General features: G+C 46.1%; 1 protein-coding gene across 3 annotated transcripts in view; it reads right to left on the bottom strand.

The window, feature by feature from the left end:
* LOC129701081 (probable voltage-dependent R-type calcium channel subunit alpha-1E) overlaps positions 1 to 18,566 on the bottom strand; it is a 142,093-nt gene that overhangs the window by 27,531 nt on the left and 95,996 nt on the right. For all 3 annotated transcript variants that reach the window (XM_055642040.1, XM_055642041.1, XM_055642042.1), the window contains 7 exons: positions 17,487 to 17,570; positions 16,277 to 16,393; positions 14,081 to 14,146; positions 13,882 to 13,973; positions 11,873 to 12,014; positions 9,916 to 10,043; positions 2,934 to 3,030 (listed from right to left, as the gene is read on the bottom strand). In XM_055642040.1, the coding sequence (XP_055498015.1) occupies positions 2,934 to 3,030; positions 9,916 to 10,043; positions 11,873 to 12,014; positions 13,882 to 13,973; positions 14,081 to 14,146; positions 16,277 to 16,393; positions 17,487 to 17,570 (726 nt within the window). The remainder of the gene's footprint in view (positions 1 to 2,933; positions 3,031 to 9,915; positions 10,044 to 11,872; positions 12,015 to 13,881; positions 13,974 to 14,080; positions 14,147 to 16,276; positions 16,394 to 17,486; positions 17,571 to 18,566) is intronic.

The following is an 18,566-nucleotide window of genomic DNA, read 5'->3' on the forward strand; positions in this document are numbered from 1 at the left end:
TAATCAGTTGAACACAAGCCTCCATCTGAGTTGACACCTGTGTTTCAGCACGACTTCTCCATCTTTACATTCCATTCCTACATTGATAAAGCCCAACATTGCACATGGCCAATTTACCCGGTCTCTTTTGCACGGGAGCGCTGAAGTATAGAGTTGCGGCCTTACATCGCCAGAGACTCGAGTTCGATCCTTACTACAGGTGCTGTCTGTACGGAGTGTGTATGTTCTCTCTGTGACCTTCATAGGTTTTCTCTGGGAGCTCTGGTGTGATGTTCAGGATTGTAGGTTAATTGGCTTGGTAAAATTGTAAATTATTCCTAGTGTGTGTAGGATAGTGTTAGTGTGCGGAGACCGCTGGTTGGCGCGGACTTGGTGAGCTGAAGGGCCTGTTTTTGCACCGTATCTCTAAACTAAACTAAACTTTCAATGACATACTCCTAGGTCCCTCTGGTCCTGAACTCTCTTTAGAACAGTAACACTTTATTCTAGATTGTCTCACCATATTCTTCCAGAAAAATGCATCACCTCACATTTTTCCACTTCCTCTGCCGTGCACTTGTCCATTTCACAGGCATCTTTACAACCTGCTGCAATTTATCACTTTCTTTTCTCAGCGTCCAGGTTTATGTCATCAGCAGATTTAGAGACTCCGGCATGTCTAGTTCAGGCCTCGTCACAGAATGCTGTATTCATTCCTGGATTCCAAGTAATAACCATTCATGACAACCTTTTGTGCTTCTTCCTTCACCAGTTTTGTATCAATGTTCTTTTCATGCCCCGTGCTTCCTTTCCGAAAAGCCTGGTATTTAGCACCTTGTCAAAAGCCTCTGATAGTGAGTGCATGCATACCACAGTGATTGCATTATCCTCATCAATTCTATCCATGACCCCTTCAAAAAAATTAAGCCAAGAGTTATACGGCACTGAAATAGACCCTTCGGCCCATGTATATTAACTCATCCATGCTGACCAAGGCGTCACGTTATTCCAGGTGCAGTCTCACCAACGTCTGCTATCAAATTATTAAACATGATTTGCCTTGAACAAATCCATGTTGAATTGCCTTATCGATTAATCAATTTTTGTCGAGGTGACTATTAATCCTGTCTCAGATCAATACTTCTTAAAGATAATCATCACAGGCCCGCAATTTCCTCCCTTATTTCCCTTCAAATCCTAGATGCCTCCTATCTTGTCCATGTGACTGACCTACATTAAGTTTAGTCAGCATTATTAATACTTCCATGCTGAAATTTGTAACAAATCCAGTGCCTCAATGTTCTCCTTCACTATTATTTGCAAAACATTTTCTTTTATAAACATACTGGTTGTTATTGGTATTTACCACCCGGCAACTCATTAAAAGCTTTTTTATACTTTATCTTCCTCTTCATCTCTGTCATCTATGGAGCTCTCGGTTTGTTTACTCTTACATTACTTGTCATTAGAATGTACCTGAACATCTCTCCCTTAAAGGCATTATTTTGCACCAGGTTTACATGTCAACTATTAATTGCAATGTGTCTGGGCCAGATCTACTCCCAGTCCTGAAGCAGGGTCATAAGCTCATAGGTTCTAGGAGCAGAATGAGGCCATTCGACTCATTAGGTCTACTCCACCATTCAATACTGGCTGATCTATCTTCCCCTCTCAACCCCCTTCTCCTGCCTTATCCCCATAACCTCTGACACCCGTACTGATCAATCTTGACCTGAAACATTGCCCACCAAGCTCGTGCCGACCAGGGATCCCCGTACACCAGGAACAATTTACGATTTTTACCAATTTTCACGAACCTGTATGGCTTTAGAATGTGGGAGAAACCCGGAGCACCCGGGGAAAACCCACGCGGTCACAGGGAGAACGCACAAACTCCATACAGAGAGCACCTGTAGTCAAGATCGAATCCGGGTCTCTGGCATTCTGGGTAAGACAGCAACTCTACCACTGTACCACCCTACACAAACTATAAACAACTAACACAATTATATACATATATATATTTACAAAGCAGAACTGTCATTTTCTAGATCTGGCAATGCCCTTTGAACCTGCGAGGAGCCCACTATTCTTTACAGCGATTATTTCACCAACATCTAGAGCTTCCAGTATGGTATGCAAGGCAATGTGTGTTGTGGTGTTGAAAGGTAAAGGGGTTAGATGGCTGATCGAATCATGCATTGCCTGCCAAGATTTCACGTGAAATATCTGCATTCTAGCAAGCTACAGACATGCAGATCATTCATTCAGGCAGCATTTGCTTCTCCAGAATGGTCAGGGAAGCTTGGGTCACTTTGTGCATTGAGGTAATCAATCTTAACTAATGCCATGCAATCAGCTACAGAGTACAGATCCCTTTACACCATAGATCGACACAAAGTGCTAGAGTAACTCAGTGGGTCAGGCAGCATCTCTGGAGAAGAAGGATAGGTGACACTTCGGGTCGGGACCCTTCTTCAGATTGAAGTCTGAAATCCGAAGAAGGGTCCCGACCCGAAGCATCACCCATCCTTTTTCTCCAGAGATGCTGCCTGACTCGTGAGTTACTCCAGCACTTTGTATCTATCTTTGGTATATACCAGCATCTGCAGTTCCTTTCTACACACTCCCTTTGCACCATCACTGACAAACACCTGAAAGGATTTACCTGCCCAAGGTAGAGGGTCCCGATTCCATTCTCAACATAAACATTCTCCACCCTGAGAAACGCAGTACTTGTAGAACAGGGTAAAACAAGTTATGGTTCTCCAAGACTAATTACAGAGAAATGTGATGCAGAAAATGTAATCATTAAACATATTATGGAGATGATAATATTTTTTTAAAAACTCCCATTAGATTGAGAATTGGTTTTATCTGAGCCAGAACATAAACAGTGATAAATATCCTTTCAGTCTCAGGTAGGCACGGTTTAAATTTTGTTTTCCTTCTACCTTGTAAGCAACTTTCGAAGGACATTTCTTCCCCAGACCCAACGGTGGAGACATGAGGGTCAGCATTTGATACATGTCAGTGTAATGGATTCGACCGCTTTGCATGGAGGGAATGGGATGGTGAGCATGTCCGGGAGAAACAGAAGAGGAAAGAGTTAATCACATCCAACTCAATCAGCAGAACAGTCTCTTTTCTTAGAATAATAAAAAAACCATAAAGCCAAAAGGAGGCCAATCAGTCTATTGTCCTTGTGCAGGTTCTTTGGAAGGACTTCCCAATTAATCTCACCCCCTTTCCCCAGAGTTCTGTAAATTTATATCCTTAAACATACCAATCCAATTCCCTTTAGAGATTTACTAATGGATCTGCTTCCACCGCCCTTACAGGCAGCGTACTTCACATCACAGCAGCTTGCTGCGTCAAAATTGTCTCCTGGCTTCACTTGCCAATCACTTCAAGGCCTTTTTATCCATTTTGCACCCAAAGTTTGGCTGTTGCATAAATGTGGTGGTAGAATGTGATCAGACTCGGTAAAGTCCCGAGGGATGACAGGGTTTCTGGTTAATTTCCTACTTGATGAACAGTACTCAGTGCACAAGCAGAGTCAGAGGAAAGGAGGGAGGGAGGGAGGGAGAGAGGGTGTGGAGGAAGACATGCATTCCATGCATGTGGAGTATGCATTTCCGCTCTATAAAGAAACAGGTTCTCTTAGTGCTATTCCCTTAACACAGATCTGCACCTCCCATTTAATATCATCTCCCCGCCCGAATGCTGCAGTGTCACAGGGTACATCCACCATTAGGTTCTCAACTCATGCACATGAGCACAAATGGAAGAGACCCATGACCTGCTGGAGTGACCAGAGTTGCATTGAGCAGTGCTGGTCCTCAGAAATTTTCAATTGCCACCTCCAAGCAATGCCAAAGCTGGCAGTGCCAAGCCTGGTCTATGTGTCTGGAGTGAAGAGAGTGTGTGTGTGTCTGTGTGTGTGTGTGAGTGTGAGTGTGTGTGCGCACGTGTGTGTGAATGTGAGTGTGAGTGAGTGTGTGTGTGTGAGTGTGTGTGTGTGTGTGTTTCAGTATGCTTGTGTTTATATGTATCTACACATGAGTGTGCCTGTGTTTGAGAATGTGTTTCGTGGCACTATGTGTTTGTGGGTGTGTATGCGCACACTTGCATGTGTGTTTGTGACAGAAAATATGTTTGTGTGTTGGTAATTATATGAACATTTGAAATATGTGTCTTCAGTCCATGTGTGACTGAGTGTGTATCTGAATGTGTACATGCACAAATGAAGTGCATTTCTGTTTGTGTGTGTGCATCTGAGTGAAACAATGATTGTGTTCATCAGTTCAATTTTGTTTGTGTGGATGTGTGTGAGTGCACGTCTGGTTGTGTGTGTGCCTGTGTGTATGTACTTATGCAGGTGAATATGAGTCACTGTTGCCAGCTTGTGTGTATTAGCGAAAGAGAGAGATGGAGACAGAGACAGAGAGAGAGAGACAGAGAGAGAGAGAGAGACAGAGACAGACAGACAGAGAGCGAGACAGAGAGAGACAGAGAGACAGAGACAGAGACAGAGAGAGAGAGAAAGAGAGACAGAGAGAGAGAGAGACAGAGAAAGAGAGAGACAGAGACAGAGACAGAGACAGAGACAGAGACAGAGACAGAGACAGAGAGAGAGAGAGAGAGAGAGAGACACAAAATGTGCAGGATAATGTGTGCGTTCTGACTGTGTGACAAAGGAAGGGCCATGGAGTGTTCAAGAGCTAGAGAGTGTGTGTGGTGGGGGAATTGTGTGGGATAGTGGAAAAGAGTGTGTACAAGTGAGACGGGAGAATATTTCTGGAATACTGTGCATGTGAAAGAGAGAATGTGTGTGTGATAAACAGAAATGACATGCATGAGTGTACATGAATGAAAGCCATAGGGAGAGTTATGTGCGCATGTGTATGTGAGAGAGGGTGTGGGGAAGAATGAGGGAAAGTATGTTTGGGTGCGAGAAGAAAAGTGTATGTGAGGAAAAGTGAATGTGAGTGACAGCGTATGTGTATTTGGAAGAGAATGCATGTAAACGTGTGTGAGAGTGAATGGTGTGTATTTGCGTGTGTGAGAGGGAGAGAGGGTGTGTATGCGTGTGTGTATGTGTGAGAGAGAGAGAGAGAGATTGTCTGTGTACGTATGTGAGATAAGGACATGTACGAGATAAAGAGGGGATAAAATTACATGTGAGCAGAGGGCTACCTTTATTGAAAGATAGTAAAGGCAACACGAGATGAAAGCAAGCCTGCCGGAGTACAAAGTGAGTGAGACCTGCTACCCACGGCATGGAGGCCAGATAGACCACCCAGCTCTCCCACCCACCCCTACAACTGTCTCCAGGCACTTTTGAGATGGTCTCTGTCGGCAGGTTCAAACTAATTAGAAAGTGAGGTGCAGCAGAGTTGAGATTCTGTCTCTTTAAAGAAGGTGTGTCGTTCCCCAGCCAGAGGAAGGTAACCACTGGCTGTGAAATTAATATGGAGCAAACCTTGCAGGCCACCCTACAAGGGCACTTCCTCCCCAGTCCCAGGGGGGGGATGATCATACACACTACTGTGTACATGTCCTTATAGTGAATCCTTCCGCTACAAAAAAAGCACAATCAGTTAGACAACAACAATAGCCAGAGAGAGAGATACATGGATCCACCTCTCAACACAAACACAGTTCAGCACGACCTCTGTGGGGGAAATCAAGGAGGGGGGGTGGATTTGTTCTTCCTCCGATTCAGGGTGAACTGCCAATAGGTCAAATGGCAAGTTTTGGCACCCAAGGAACCAATTGGCAGCAAAAGGTACAAACAGAGTAAGCAGTATTGGTCAGTGGACAAGAGAGTGTAACAAATAAATATTAGCCTGGACACAATACCATTTTCTTTGGCAATGAGCATTAGTGCAACTTGGGTAGGATTTTAGTTGCGGCACTCTGACTAGTACAGGTTATGTTCCCCATCACAGTGAATGGCAGGTACATGCCGTTGTGTGCAGTCGTGTCATAATTGTTGCCCAGAAGATCTGGATTGCAAATGATAGGGAATGACATACAAGCCAGAACAGAACAGGAGGAAAGCAGCCACCTTTCTTGCCGCAGTCAGTGGGATTGAGTTGCAGCACAGTTCATTGTGTTCTTTGGGGTTGAAGAATGCTGGGGTTTGTGCTGATGTACAAGGTGACCTTATCTCACTGCTTGAGTGTTTTAGTGGTGGCTCAACAGAACCAAGGCAGGAAGGGAGCAGTTGAGGCAGGGCCTCCTGTATGAGAGACTTAGCCAGAAGAGCCTCTCTGTCTCTCCCTCTCTCGAAGCATCATTCCTATCTCCTAATGTCTCCACCTCAGCACTTCTGGGTCAGTAGATTTGCTCCTGAACTAACACACAACACATAAGGAAATGGTGTTCTGCACACTAACGCCCAAGTTAATACCTCCAGGTAATGTCCTATTGTCCACTCATTGTTGGCACTCGCTCTGTTTAACCATTTTCTATCATCAAGAAGGAGGAGGGACATGTACACATGGAGCACCATCATCTCCAGATTCCTTGCCAAGGAATCTCACATCCCTTGCTGACTTGGAAATAGATCACCATTGCCACTGGGTCGAACTCCCTGGCTGACAGCACTGTGGAAGCATCTTCATCAGAATGACCGCAGGGCGTAAAAATGGAGGCTCACGACCACCTTCTCGAGGGTAATTAGGAATAGATAGTAAACGCTGGCTGTGCCAGTAATCCCTACATCGCACCAAAATGTTTCTCAGTCCTTCTCTTCAGAGACATTTCTGAATATTGGTGTTTCCCTTATCTCTGTCTGCCTTATATACTGTAGATAGACACAAAGTGCTGGTGTAACTGAGCAGGCCAGGCAGCATCTCTGGAGAAACAGGATGGGTGACGTTTTGGGTCGGGGCATATACTGTACATTGGCAACCCAAAGGACGATGCCTCTATATTGAGTGGAGTCCTCAGTCCCTCCCATAGTTGTAATTCAGAGGAAGTTAGCTTAGTCCCGATCTGCTCACCGATCCCATGTTGGTGCACCGAGAATGAGGCTTTGATTGCTCCAAAACGCCACCTAACCCAGCAATTTCCATGCCGACTTCAATATGGATTGGGTAACCTGAACGTTCGGCGCTGGCTAATACCTTGGTGGTAGCGACTCACTTGGATACCGAAGGCTTATGTTCGACACATCTGCCAATTGGATGGTTGCAATCTGTCTGGCTTCCTCAGCACCGGAGAAGAAACGGTGATTTCCGCTGGCAGCAAGTACAGGTCGCCACTTGCAACAGCCAGTGGTTGCTGCGTTTCAACAGGACTCCATTTGCCAAAAGCAAGGCCAAAGATTCAGAAATCATCTCCTCACCATCTTCATAAAAATAATCAGCAGTAATCATTGCATGCCATGTTGGCACAGGGGTGGCCAAGGGTGTTTAGTTTAGTTTAGATTAGAGACAGCATGGAAACAGGCCTTTCGGCCCACTGAGTCCGTGCCAACCAGCGAGTTTCATGCATTAGCACTATCCTACACACTCGGAACAATTTACAATTTTTACCAAAACCAATTAACCTACAAGCCTTTATGTCTTTGGAACTTGGGAGGGAACCAGAGCACCCGGAGAAAACCCATGGGGTTATGGGGAGAATGTCCTAACTCCACACAGACAGCGCCTATAGTCAGGATCGAACCTGGGTCTCTAGTGCTGTAAGGCAGCAACTCTACAGCTGCGCCACCATGCCGACCCTGTGCACCATGCACAGAGAGACACATGCAGCAACAGTTGCCGTGCTAGCTTTCCGTTTCCTATCTTCCCACTTTTGCTGCTCGTTGACAATTCAAAGGCCAAAATGGAACTGCACTCACTGACGCAATTAGGACAATTTTTCAGCAAAGTTTAATGTGCTTCCAGCTGGTGGAAAGCATTAGTGATGTCTGGAGTGGACTCGCATTGGTGCAGAAATCAAAGCCTCCGATGTGCTCCTATGGTCACAGGGATTTCACGTTTTCAAGAGTTTCTGATCCGTGACTTTATTTGGGATAGCAATGCTCTATATTGCCAAGGAGGTCAGTGTAGAGGTGATCAGTACTTACATTGCACATGTGATCTTATCGTCCCAAGTCAGAATGCTGGAGGTCCGTGGCTGCCGGCCGGCATTGTCTCAGCCCTTATCTGAAGGATGAAAACCTCCACTGAACCTGATGCATCTGCTCTTCATGTGCAGCAAGGAACTGCAGATGCTGTTTACACTGAAGATAGACACAAGATGCTGGAGTAACTCAGCGGGTCAGCAGCATATCTGGAGAAAAAGAATAGGTGATGTTTCGGGTCGAGACCTGAAGAAGGGTCTTGATCCAAAACGTCAGCTATTCCTCTTCTCCAGGGATGCAGCTGACCCACAGAGTTACTCCAGCATCTTGTGTCTAGCAACTGTTCATCACCTCCTTCCTTGCTCCTCCTCCTTCCGATCCAGTCAAAGAACAAGGGGGTGTGGGCATGAGAACCAAGTCGTGGAGGATGTATCAGATGATGGTGAACAAGGTGACCCTTGCTAGGATATTCAGCAGATCAGCCTCAGGCTATCAGAATGGCTGCTTGATGCCCATGTTGTTACTTCCACTTCTATCAGCTCAGTGTCTATGGTCAGTGTTTACAGGGCTTGTATCACAGCGACGCAGCACGTTAGGGGATAGCCTTGTCCTTCAAGCCATCCATAGGTCTGGAGCAGTGATGAGAATTGGTAGAGTAAACAACGTCACAAAGTGCTGGAGTAACTCAGTGGGTCAGGCAGCATCTCTAGGGAACATGGATAGGTGACGTTTTGGGTTGGGACCCTTCTTCACACGGATATCTAACCTGCTGAATTACTCCAGCACTTTGTGTCATTTTTTTTTACAGTTCCTTGTTTCTTCATGGTTGGGAGAGAGTGGATTGCGTCAGAGCCTTGAAAGGATCAATGAGCTTCTGCAGCAAACTTGTCGATTTGACCACTAACCCACACAGGTGGAATATTTGGAGAGTCTTCACCACTCCTGTAAACAGGCAGATCAGGATTCCCACATGGAATGTTTAACACCATGTCTAACACCCTCTGAAGGCTGCCACCTGGCTGTGTTTAGATGCCTGTGCAGCCTGATGCACTCAAGGAGCAGGAGAACAGTTCCCTTCTCGCTAAATGACATCCTGCACCTAGTCCCGAACGGTGCAATGAACTGCAAACTATGACTCACGGTGTAAGTCCGCTGCCTCTACTCAAACCCAGAAGATAGATATAAAAAGCTGGAGTAACTCAGCGGGACAGGCAGCATTTCTGGATTGAAGGAATGGGTGACGTTTCGGGTCGAGACCCTTCTACAAAACTAGCTTAGTTTTTAGTTTAGCAGAGATACAGCTCGGAAATAGGCCCTTTAGCCCATTGAGTCTGCGCCGGCCAGTGATCCCCGCACACGAACACTATCCTGGCTAACTGGCCGGAGGCTAACAAATGCAATGCCATGGTAATCGTTACCACGGTGATGCACCATGTATAGAACTACCTGAAGCCTCCTCTCTGATCCTTCCTACTATCTTCAGGGGGTGACAAGAGAAGGTGAAAGTGTGTCAGAAGCACCAGATCGTGAACAATTGTCGGTGTGATGGAGAGGGACTGAGAGACACAGATTATTGTAGTTATTCCCCAGAGTGAGAAGGACTGGGATACCAGTTAGCTGCCTCGGGTGAGGGAGGAACATGTGTCAGTGTCAGAGAGGAAGGTCAAATGAACCAAGTTCTTTCAGGTTAAATTCTCCATCAGGTAACATGTTGTAGTGACAGGGTTCTGAAGCTGTAGTCCGTGAGCAGAATGCAGCTCCCTTTCCCTCTTCGGTACAAAAGGTTGCCCTGTTGGATCATCCCAGTACATTTATCAACGGCTTGCAAGTAGATGCCCTCAGGCTGGGACACTTACCACGCAGCCCGATCGTACTCTGCCCAGACCCGCACAAACTCGTCCAAGTGGTGTGGGCCCAGGATGGAAGAATCCCGCGTCAGATACTCAAAGTTATCCATGATGACCGCCACAAACAGGTTCAGCATCTGCAAAACATTGGAAACCACCGTCAAAATGGATGCAGAGGTCCCTCCGGCTGAACACCCGCCCCAGACACAAAGGGCAAGAGCTGATCCCACCAGGACCAGCACAATGTCCAACTTAACCTCCGTGGTTCTCCACTGCTGAGTGTTTAGTTTAGATTCAGCATGGGACAGGCACTCTGAGCCCACGTTGACCATCGATCCCCCTTTTGCACTTGTTCTATGTTATCCCACCTTTTCACTTACTCCCTTACACAGGGCAACACAGTGGTGCAGCGGTAGAGTTGCTGCCTTACAGTGCCAGAGACCCAGGTTCCATCCTGACTACGGCTGCTGTCTGTACAGAGTTTTAATGTTATTCGTGTGACCATGTAGGGTTTCTCTGGGTGCTCTGGTTTCCTCCCTATTCCAAAGACGTGTAGGTTTGTAGGTTCATTGGTTTCTGTAAATGTGTTGGATGGAACTAGAACTAGTGCATGGGTGATCACTGGTCGGCACGGACCTGACGGGTCGAGGGGCCTGTTTCCACAGTGTATGGCTAAAACTAAAACAAAAACAAAAAAAACTAAAGGAACACTGGGCCGCTGACAACATAGCCCTGTGTAGGGTCACAGACTTCCTCTCAAGCGGTGGACACTGTACAACTCTGGGATTGCAGCTCTCTAGCTGTGTGAGAGTTGAGGGCCTCCCTCAGGGGGAAAATAATAACCATTCCCCTGTTTTGGTGATAGTGTTTGAGATATAAACCTTGGCCAAGACATCTCAGCACTTCATCATCCTTATTGTCCACCTTACTGTGAGGGTCTGCAGAGCCATATTTGAATGAATGTTACAAACGTCAACACTGGGGAGAGAACAATACCCACAAACACTTTCTGGCAACGTCAGTTACATGGTCTGCTCAGGTTAGAAAAGGGAAATGGACGTGGAACTTAAGGGCCTGTCCCACCAGCATTCGACTCCATGCGGCCAGCGCGGCCTAAAGGGCCGGTCCCACCAGCATGCGCCCGCAAGCGGCAAGCGTGACCAAACCAGAAGCGGGGGCCACGCGGAGGTCGAGTGAGTGACATGAAGTTCGAGGTGGTGCGTACGGTGTCGAGGTGGCTGCGGGCCGCCAGGCCGTTGCCGGTCAGAGTTTTTGAACACGGTCAGTTTTTCGGAGCCCCGCGCGATGTCGGGACCAGCTCCGCACAACTCCATACGGCTCCGGCGATCGAAGTGGGACCGGCCCCGCGAGGCTGTACGACTCAAGCGACCACGGTAGGTCGCGCTTGCCGCATGCAGGCGCATGCTGTTGGGACCGGCCCTTTAGGTCGCGCTTGCCGCATGGAGTCGCATGCTCGTGGGACAGGCCCTTTAAAGAAGAAATTAGAGCCTTGTGCGCAGAACCAAAGCTGAGCAAAAGTAAACAGGGATATTCAGACTGATGGCAGCGAGATTTTGAATGTACGAGGCAAGGTTTTAACAGGTTGACCAGAGTGGGGGGATTGAGAACCAGAGGACATATGTTTAAGGTGCAGGGGGGGGGTTACGATTTAATGGAAACCTGAGGGGGTAACTTTTTCACACAAAGGGTGGTGGGTATATGGAACTAGCTGCCGGTGAAGGTAGTTGAGGCAGGTACATGGATAGGACAGGCCTAGAGGGATATGGGACAAATGCAGGCAGGTGGGACTAGTATAGATGAGATATATTGGTTGGTGTGGGCAGGTTGGGCCGACGGGCTAAATCCATGCTGTATGACTCTAGGTTCAAGAATAATTCGAATGGTTTGAAATGACCAGGTGCTGCTTGACATTTAGCACTTTGTTTGTTCCAAGGTTGCCACTTACAAGAAATGAGCAGAGGAATATGAAGGAGACGAAGTAAAAGTAGGCGACGTCTGTGCCGCAGCTGGGCTCCCTGGTCCCCTCACACTCCTTCCCACTCAGGCAAGCCAGCATGATCTCCTGCCACGACTCCCCCGTCGCACTCCTGCAAAAACACACACTCCTCTTAGTGCAGCAGAAATACACATTTCCCTTTGAATTTTTCCCCAGCATTTTAAAATCTGTTTCCCCTTGCCCTTGAAATCCTCACTAATGGGAACAAGTCTCACACTGTCTCCCCTCTCCGCACCAGTCATGACCTTGACTCCGTTATTTAATCGAGGCTGATCCATCTTTCCCTCTCAACATCATCCTCCTGCTGGTACACAAAATTGCTGGAGAAACTCAGCAGCATCTATGGAGCGAAGGAAATAGGTGACGTTTCGGGCTAAAACCCTTCTTCATCCTCCTGCCTTTCCCTCGTATCCTTTGACACACTTACTAATCAAGAACGTGTCAATCTCCGCTTATATCCAAATATCCAAAGGCTTGGCCTCCATCGCCATCTGTGGCAATGAACTCCATAGATTCACCACACTCTGACTGAGATTCCTCCTCATCTCCTTTTTAACGTTACAAAACCGAACCCACACAATGCCCTATTGAATGATCTACTATTTACATTACCTGTGAAGATTTGAGAATTTGATTCAATATTAATTGCCATTCTCTTCTCATACTAACTCCTTGCTTGTTTTATAAGAAAGAGAAGCAACAAAGGCCATTCACCACATTTGCCATCTCCCCTTCTGAGCTGCCTAATAATTTGTGGACATTGAGGTCACCTCTCATTCTTCAAGCCCCTACAGAATAAGAAGCCAGCCTCCTCAATCCCTCCTTATGCGACGAACATATTATCCCAGGAACTGAATATTTTTCCATATCCTTCTTTAGGTAAAAAAACGAAATATGTGCACAATACTCCAAGTGTGGTCCCACCAGCATCCTATATCATTCTGGATATACAAGTGTGGTGCCACCAGCATCCTATATCATTCTGGATATCCAAGGATCCGTAGATGCTGGAATTTTGAGGAAAACACAAAGTGCTGGACAAACCCATCTGGGTCAGGCAGCATCTGTGGAGAGAATGGATAGGTGACGATTCAGGTCGAGACCCTTCCAGCACCTGTAGTTCCTTGTGTTCAGCCTGAAGAAGGGTTCTGACCCTAAACGTCGCCTGTCCATTCCCTCATTGATGCTGACTGAGTCACTGAGATCATCCAGCACTTTACATTTTACTCATAATTCAGGTACAACTTTATTTTGCACTCAAATCCCTTGCTGCCAACTCAGCTTAGTGTATGTGTGCGTGTACATTCCTGATTACACATAGGAGGTTTCCCTCTCGAAAGGCATCAGTGAATCAGTTGGGACATTTTAAGAATTTCTCAATTAGGAATTATCAAGATAGACATAAAGTGCTGGAGTAATTCAGTGGGTCAGGCAGCATTTCTAGAGAAAATTTAATGTGTGACGTTTAGGGTCGTAACCCTTCTTCAGACTCAGTCTGAAGGGTCTGCTGAAGGGTTCCGACCCAAAATGTCACCCATCCTTTTTCTCCAGAGATGCTGCCTGCCTGCTAAGTTACTCCAGCACTTTGTGTCTGTCTTTGGTATACCAGCATCTGCAGTTCCCTCCTACATATAGAAATGACCAAGATTAGGTTCTTATTTCCAGAATTTTTAGTTCTAAATCGATTAATTACGATTTTGCACCAGGTAAATATCTCACATTTCACCATGTGAGATACTTCAAGTATATTTTAACCCCACAACGGTGAAAGTTTTCACAGTTTCACAGAATCATAACTTCTTATGCTATCCATAAAAGCTGACAGAGTGGTTTTTGGTGGAGATTATTTTATTCCAGTGATTAGATTATAAACTAAGATTGGAAAAGGAATTCAACAGTCCAATTGCTGGTGGGTTCAGCTTGGTTTTCCATTTCTGGACGCTAAGAGAGGGACTCACCGAAACAGCAGCGTCAACGCATTGAAGAAGGTGTGGAAGTTGTTGTGTCGATTGATGGGGGTTTGGTCATCCAGGCCGATATTTCCAAAAAGCTGTAGAAATCCAGGGAAAGATTTCAAGGAGAGATTCTGTCAGCACACGGAATACTCGCAAAGTTTTGTTGATGTGGTAAATCTTTCTGTATAACAGAGAAACCCACCTGCATGCCGATGATGGCATAAATGAAGAACAGCATTGCAATCAGGAGGCAGACGTATGGAAGAGCCTAGGGAATGGAGCACACGCTGATCACGAACAGCACAACGCACGAACCAGAAGATGCAAAACACATGGAGAAACCGAACACCTACTGGTGACAAGTTCATGTGACACAGGAGTCCACGCCTGGTCTCAGAGCATTTCTGTCAGTCTAATTTCCGCTGAGAGGCTTGTATCTGGGTCACTGTAGCTGCAACACTATCAGCCGCACCACTTGCCAAGTTATTGGAATTCCATGAGAAATCCCTTTGCATGGTACCCCACCAAATTAGCACGAGTACCACACACTACTGCAGCAGAACCTCAGCCGTGCAGTCATATTTCTGCTGGGGTGACATTATCTCGCGTGGTGCATTGTTGCATTGGTGTGATAATTAAATAATGCACCAATATAATTACAATACAGTTGTCTTCCAAACCATATGAACCCCTTGTGATTTGAGCACAGGAAAAATAGCTCTACGGAGGATGCTATGTCTCTTATGCCATATTCAGCTCGGATAAGGACATCTGTTTCAAGATGCTATTTATTGACTATAACTCAGCCTTTAACACCATAATACAAAAAAAAATCATCCCTAATTTCTTGGATCTTGGTCTTGGGACCTCCATCTGCAATTGTCTTTAGACTTTAGAGATACAGTGTGGGAACATGCCCTTCAGCACACAGAGAGTCCACGCCGACCAGTGATCAATCCTTACACTAGCATTATCCCACACACTAGGGACAATTTTACAAAAGCCAATTAACCTACGAGCCTGCACATCTTTGACGTGTGGGAGAAACTGAGCACATTGAGAAAACCCATGCAGTCACAGGGAGAATGTACAGACTGTACAAACAGCACCCGTGGTCATGATCAAACCCGGGTCTCTGGTGCTGCAACTGCGCAACGATCATCGATGACACCACTGTTGTTAGTTCAGCAACAACAAAGAGAAAGAGTACAGGAAAAAAAATGCTTTGTAGTATCAGAATAACAACTTAGCTCTTAATGCCAGCAAGACGGAAGGAACTGCAGATGCTGGTTGACAAAAAAAAGAGAGAATGCTGGAGTAACTCAGTGGGTTAAGCAGCATTGCTGGAGAACATGGATAGGTGACGTTACGGGTTGGGGAAGTGTTGGTTATTGACCTAAGAAAGTAAGTAAGTAAGTTTATTGGCCAAGTATTCACATACAAGGAATTTGCCTTGGTGCTCCGCCCACAAGTAACAACATGATATACTAACAACAGTGGTATCACCGATGATCACAGTGCAGTTGCAGCACCAGAGACCTGGGTTCGATCATGACCGTGGGTGCTGTTTGTACAGTTTGTACATTCTCCCTGTGACTGCATGGGTTTTCTCAAGGTGCTCGGTTTCAAAGATGTGCAGGCTCGTAGGTTAATTGGCTTTTGTAAAATTGTCCCTAGTGTGTGGGATAATGCTAGTGTAAGGTATGATACTGGTCGGCGCGGACTCTGTGTGCTGAAGGGCATGTTTCCATACTGTATCTCTAAAGTCTAAAGACAATTGCAGATGGAGGTCCCAAGACCAAGATCCAAGAAATTAGGGATGAATTGTTTTGGTATTATGGTGTTAAAAACTGAGTTATTGTCAATAAATAACATCTTGAAATAGATCCAAGCTGAATATGGCATAACATAACTCTGACATCATCAATGTAGCTGCTGCAGGGATGATGGTCAGCTTCAAGTTCCAGGACATCCAGGTAGAGGCTTTTACCAAAGAAAGGGGAATACAAAACCAGAGGACATAAGTTTTAGGTGAGGGGCAAGATTGAATAAGAATCAGAGGGGCAACTTTTTCACACAGATCGTGGTGAGTATATGGAACGAGCTGCCAGAGATGTCGTTGAGGCAGGTATTTAAAGAACATTTGGACAGGTACATGGATAGGAAAGGATTAGTGAGACATAGTCCAAGAAAAGGACTAGCTTGGATGTGGCATTTTTGTTGGCATGGATTAGTTGGGCCGAAGGGCCTGTTTCTGCACTGTATGACACTTTGTTTCTATAATTATTGCATACACTGTGAATTCTAGGAGTTTCCTGTGAACAAGGAATTTCATTGCATCCTGGTGGATATCACAATAAACTAGTCTGATCTGATGTGCTTTGGGGGAAACGTGTACCTTGAAGGACTGCACGAAGGTCCAGAGGAGGATGCGGATGGTGTAACCTTGGCGTAGAAGCTTGATGAGCCGGGCGGCACGGAACAGCTTCAGGAAGCTCAGGTTTACAAACTTCAGCTGTGGAGAGGTGACAGCAAGAGGTCAAAGGAAACTCTTTCTCCACCTGCGTTACAGCTCTGATCAGGCTCTTGCACGATCACTATTTTGTTACCACATAATGAACCACATTTCACTTCAGAGATTCGTCGCAATCCTCTGCCTTCCCTCTTACCCAAGTTCTCAGACTTTAAGGCGCCACCAGAATACTATCCATACGCTTCTCTGCTCTGTCGTACACGCTCGCTCCATCATCCCATTGCACCTCTCGTACTCTCCTCTACAAGAATGCTTATCTATCTGAAGTGGCTCCAATCATACCCTCATCCCCACAAAGCCTCCCTACGCTGTACCCCAACAAAGCATCTGTACACCATCACAGCCTCTCTCTCCCCTTCACCTCTGCACCCACAGCCTCTCTCTCCCCTTCACCTTTGCACCCACAGCCTATCTCTCCTCTCCCCTTCACCTCTGCACCCACAGCCTCTCTCTTCCCTTCACTCCATCATTGCCTTTCTACCCCAAACCCTAATAACTCCCAAACCTTGAGATCATTGGAACAGACACAAAGTGCTGGCATAACTCAGCAAGTCATGCAACATCCCTGGAGAAAAAGAACGGGTGATGTTTTGGGTCAGTGTGAAGAAGGATCCTGACCCGAAACATCACCCATCCTTTTTTCGTCCGAGATGCTGCCTGACCCGTTCCGACAGCATTTTGTGTCTATCTTTGGTATAAAGCAACATCAGCAGTTCTGGCTAGAGATCTACTCTTTGTCTACATCACCCTCACACACGACTGTGTGCTCTTACACTCTCCTCACCCCCTCGTTGCCCATCTTGCACTCAATACCACTCCCAACTGCGCCCCACTTCATACTCAGTTCTGGATGTGACCCCTCTTGTTGGTGACTGTGCCTCTCTCACAGTCACTGCTGGCTGCACCTTCACTTAAACTCTCTCTCACTTGATCACACCCTCTCTCGCTGGCATCATTTCCCTTTTTGTACACACTCACTCGCTCACAGTCATAACCTCACACCCAGTCGTGTTGCGATTGTGCCCAGTCTCACACTTTTTGCACACTAAGGGGGTGTGGCATTGAAGCACCGTACATTGAATTCTGTCACAATAATTTCACTGATGCTGCCCACGACCGTCACAAAGTCAAACACGTTCCAGGAGTCTCGGAAGTAGTTCTGCAAGGGAAGACATAAGGCGTCAGACATTCAATGCTTCTCTAATCAGCATGCACATAAAACAGTGACTGCCATCCCTAAGACCCTGAACTCTCTTGAACTTCTACAGGTGTGCGGACGGCAGAGAGCATATTGACTGGCTGCATCATAGCCTGGTTCAGCAACTCCAACGTCCAGGCACGAGGAAGATTCCAAAATGTGGTGAACACTGCCCAGTCCATCACGGGTACTGACTGACCACCCCCCCATCGAAGGGACACGGGAGTCGATGACTCAGAAAGGATCCAGCATCATCAGAGACCCACACCAGCCTGGCCACACATTAATTTTACTTCTGCCATCAGGAAGAACATATAGGAGCCCGAAAACTGTAATGTCCAGGTTCAGGAACAGCTTCTTCCCAACAGAAAATCAGACAATTGAACACTGCAGCCTCCAAATTCACTCTGAGGTACATAGATTTGGGGGCATTGTTTTTTGTCTTTTTGCACCATTATTGGTTGTTTGGTTCTTTTTATGTGTGTGTATATATATATATATATATATATGTGTATATATAGTGTGTGTGCGTGCATATATATATATATATATATATATATATACACGCACGCACACACTCACACTGAACTTTGTATTTTCTCTCTTTTTTTGTTGCTGTTTATCATATTTTTTTACAGAGTACTATGTTTACATATTCTGTTGTGCTGCTGCAAATAGGAATTTCATTGTTCTATCTGTGACATGTGATAATAAAACACTCTTGACAAGAGGATAGTTTGAGTTACGGTTAACCAGGATGGTTGTTGGGGCTCAGTGAATCCACAGCAGTTCCTGACGTGAAATCACCACAGCCCTCTGGCCCATCTGATCACACTATATCTTCGTCATGTTGAAGGCTTGCTCACACTCCATCATAAGCCAGGGGCAGGCGGCGTGGAGGTTAATTGGATCCCTCTGTGTCAGCTGACATCCACAACACTAGGCCACACAGAGTAG

This window comes from Leucoraja erinacea, chromosome 10 (genome assembly GCF_028641065.1).
Source record: "Leucoraja erinacea ecotype New England chromosome 10, Leri_hhj_1, whole genome shotgun sequence".
NCBI lineage: Eukaryota > Metazoa > Chordata > Chondrichthyes > Rajiformes > Rajidae > Leucoraja > Leucoraja erinaceus.